At 47.4% G+C, this 1,721-nt stretch overlaps 1 protein-coding gene across 1 annotated transcript in view; it reads right to left on the minus strand.

The window, feature by feature from the left end:
- LOC109227678 (serine/threonine-protein phosphatase 7 long form homolog) overlaps window positions 1-1,721 on the minus strand; it is a 9,517-nt gene extending 7,796 nt beyond the window's left edge. Inside the window, exons 1-3 of the mRNA XM_019392877.1 lie at window positions 1,459-1,721; window positions 939-1,278; window positions 758-822 (exon numbers count right to left, since the gene is read on the minus strand). Coding sequence (XP_019248422.1) covers window positions 758-822; window positions 939-1,278; window positions 1,459-1,721 — 668 coding nt within the window. The remainder of the gene's footprint in view (window positions 1-757; window positions 823-938; window positions 1,279-1,458) is intronic.

Consider the following 1,721-nt stretch of genomic DNA (forward strand, 5'->3'; position numbering starts at 1 on the left):
AGGAAGGAAAAACTCGTAGAAGAATTCTCCGCCTTGCTCCCAATGTGTTCTTGCCTCCAAGGGTTTTGTCTAACCCTAAAGTAGTGTCTTCTGCCTCCTTAGGTCTAATTTATGTCCAAAATATGTCCCCCTCTTTTTCTTGGCCGGCTTCCTTGGTTTAATATAGGGTTTAGGGCTTAAAATCCCGTGTTTTGCACATAAGTCCCTGAAATTTCCGCCTCCTGCTGCGGTGTTGCCGCGGTCGCGGTGGAACCGCGGCCAAACATGCCCTCTGATTCTTCAGTTGTCCGCGACCATCTTCTACCGCGGTTCTGCCGCGGTCGCGGTGGAACCGCGGTTTTTCACCCTATTCCCTTTGGAATTTAGAAAATCGTAAAACATGAAAGTTGTAGCCCTTTGAGTTAGATTTCCAACCATATATTGTGGAGCCCAAATGGAGTTCTGAGCAAAAAGTTATGTCTATTTTACTAGACAGTGCGCAATATGCCTCCTCAAGTCTTCGTTTTGTTGTTTTATCATCCGTTGATCCCCGAATACGATCCCGGCTTAATTCCTTGAGCTTTTACTCAGACTTCAAAACTTCGAATCACTTAAATTCATTCCATAACATCTATATAGCTCGGAATCACACCTACAAGGCATAAAACACACAATTAGTGCAAAATACTAGCGATTAAAGCGCAAACTCAATTAAAGTGCAGTAAATTCGAGTGTAATAAGCGACTAAAATATGCAATTATAGCCTATCATCACCCACCTACAGGCTAGAGGGAGATGCAGAATTTCTACATTAGCCGGTAGCTGTGGTAGAGGTGGCTGAAACTGCAGAAATCGCTCCCAGGCCCAAACCTAACATACAAAGGTGACGTAAAGTGTAAGATTAACTATAACTAGGTAGAATTGTAACTAATGGACATATTATTTGAATATGTTGTCACCTGTAGAAGCGGCAGAAAGCCACCAACGTCTCTCTGTGTGCCGATGCAAGCCCGGCACATCTGCCTGTACAAATATGAGATGACACCACCACCCCAGCTGTAGATGGCTGTATCCTCGAACCGGTCAATATGATGCAGAAAACGGAGGCTCACTAGGTTCCCCGAAGTGTTCGGGAACAAGACCACCCCAAGTAGAAGGAGCAACATCAGCCTCGTATATCGCTGTACATCCACCTCGGCTGACTCGTCGGTGATAGTATGGTGGATCTGCTCCAGGTGCTCTCTAATGGGGACCAACTGCATACGACTGGACCCAGACGCTACAGTCTCGTCCTCCGGCCTGAAACACGTGATCCTGTGCAGCATATCCCAATAAGACTGCCGCGAATAATATCTCATGGTCGCAGGCAGTAAAACTGGCAAGCCATCAGCGGACAGGCCATATAAAATCTCAGCGTCCTGGAGTGTGATGGTGGCCTCGCCGATGGGCAGATGGAAAGTGTGCGTCTCCGGTCGCTACCGCTTAATCAAGGCCGTGATCAAAGCCCAGTCGAGCTGTATCCGGCCAATCCTAATAATCCTATATAATCTCATCTCCTCCAGGTAATGGACCACGCGGGGATGTAGAACTCTATGACTCAAAAAGTCCCACAATAGATCCACTCTCCTGGCCCGGAAAGTCTGCGTAAGCAACTGTCCATCCCATATATACTCGGATCTATGCTGGGGCTGTAGGGCTAATAGATCCAACGTCCGAGGGCCGGGATGTATAGTCGCGTCCAT

Source organism: Nicotiana attenuata, chromosome 6, assembly GCF_001879085.1.
Source record: "Nicotiana attenuata strain UT chromosome 6, NIATTr2, whole genome shotgun sequence".
In the NCBI taxonomy this organism is placed as follows: domain Eukaryota; kingdom Viridiplantae; phylum Streptophyta; class Magnoliopsida; order Solanales; family Solanaceae; genus Nicotiana; species Nicotiana attenuata.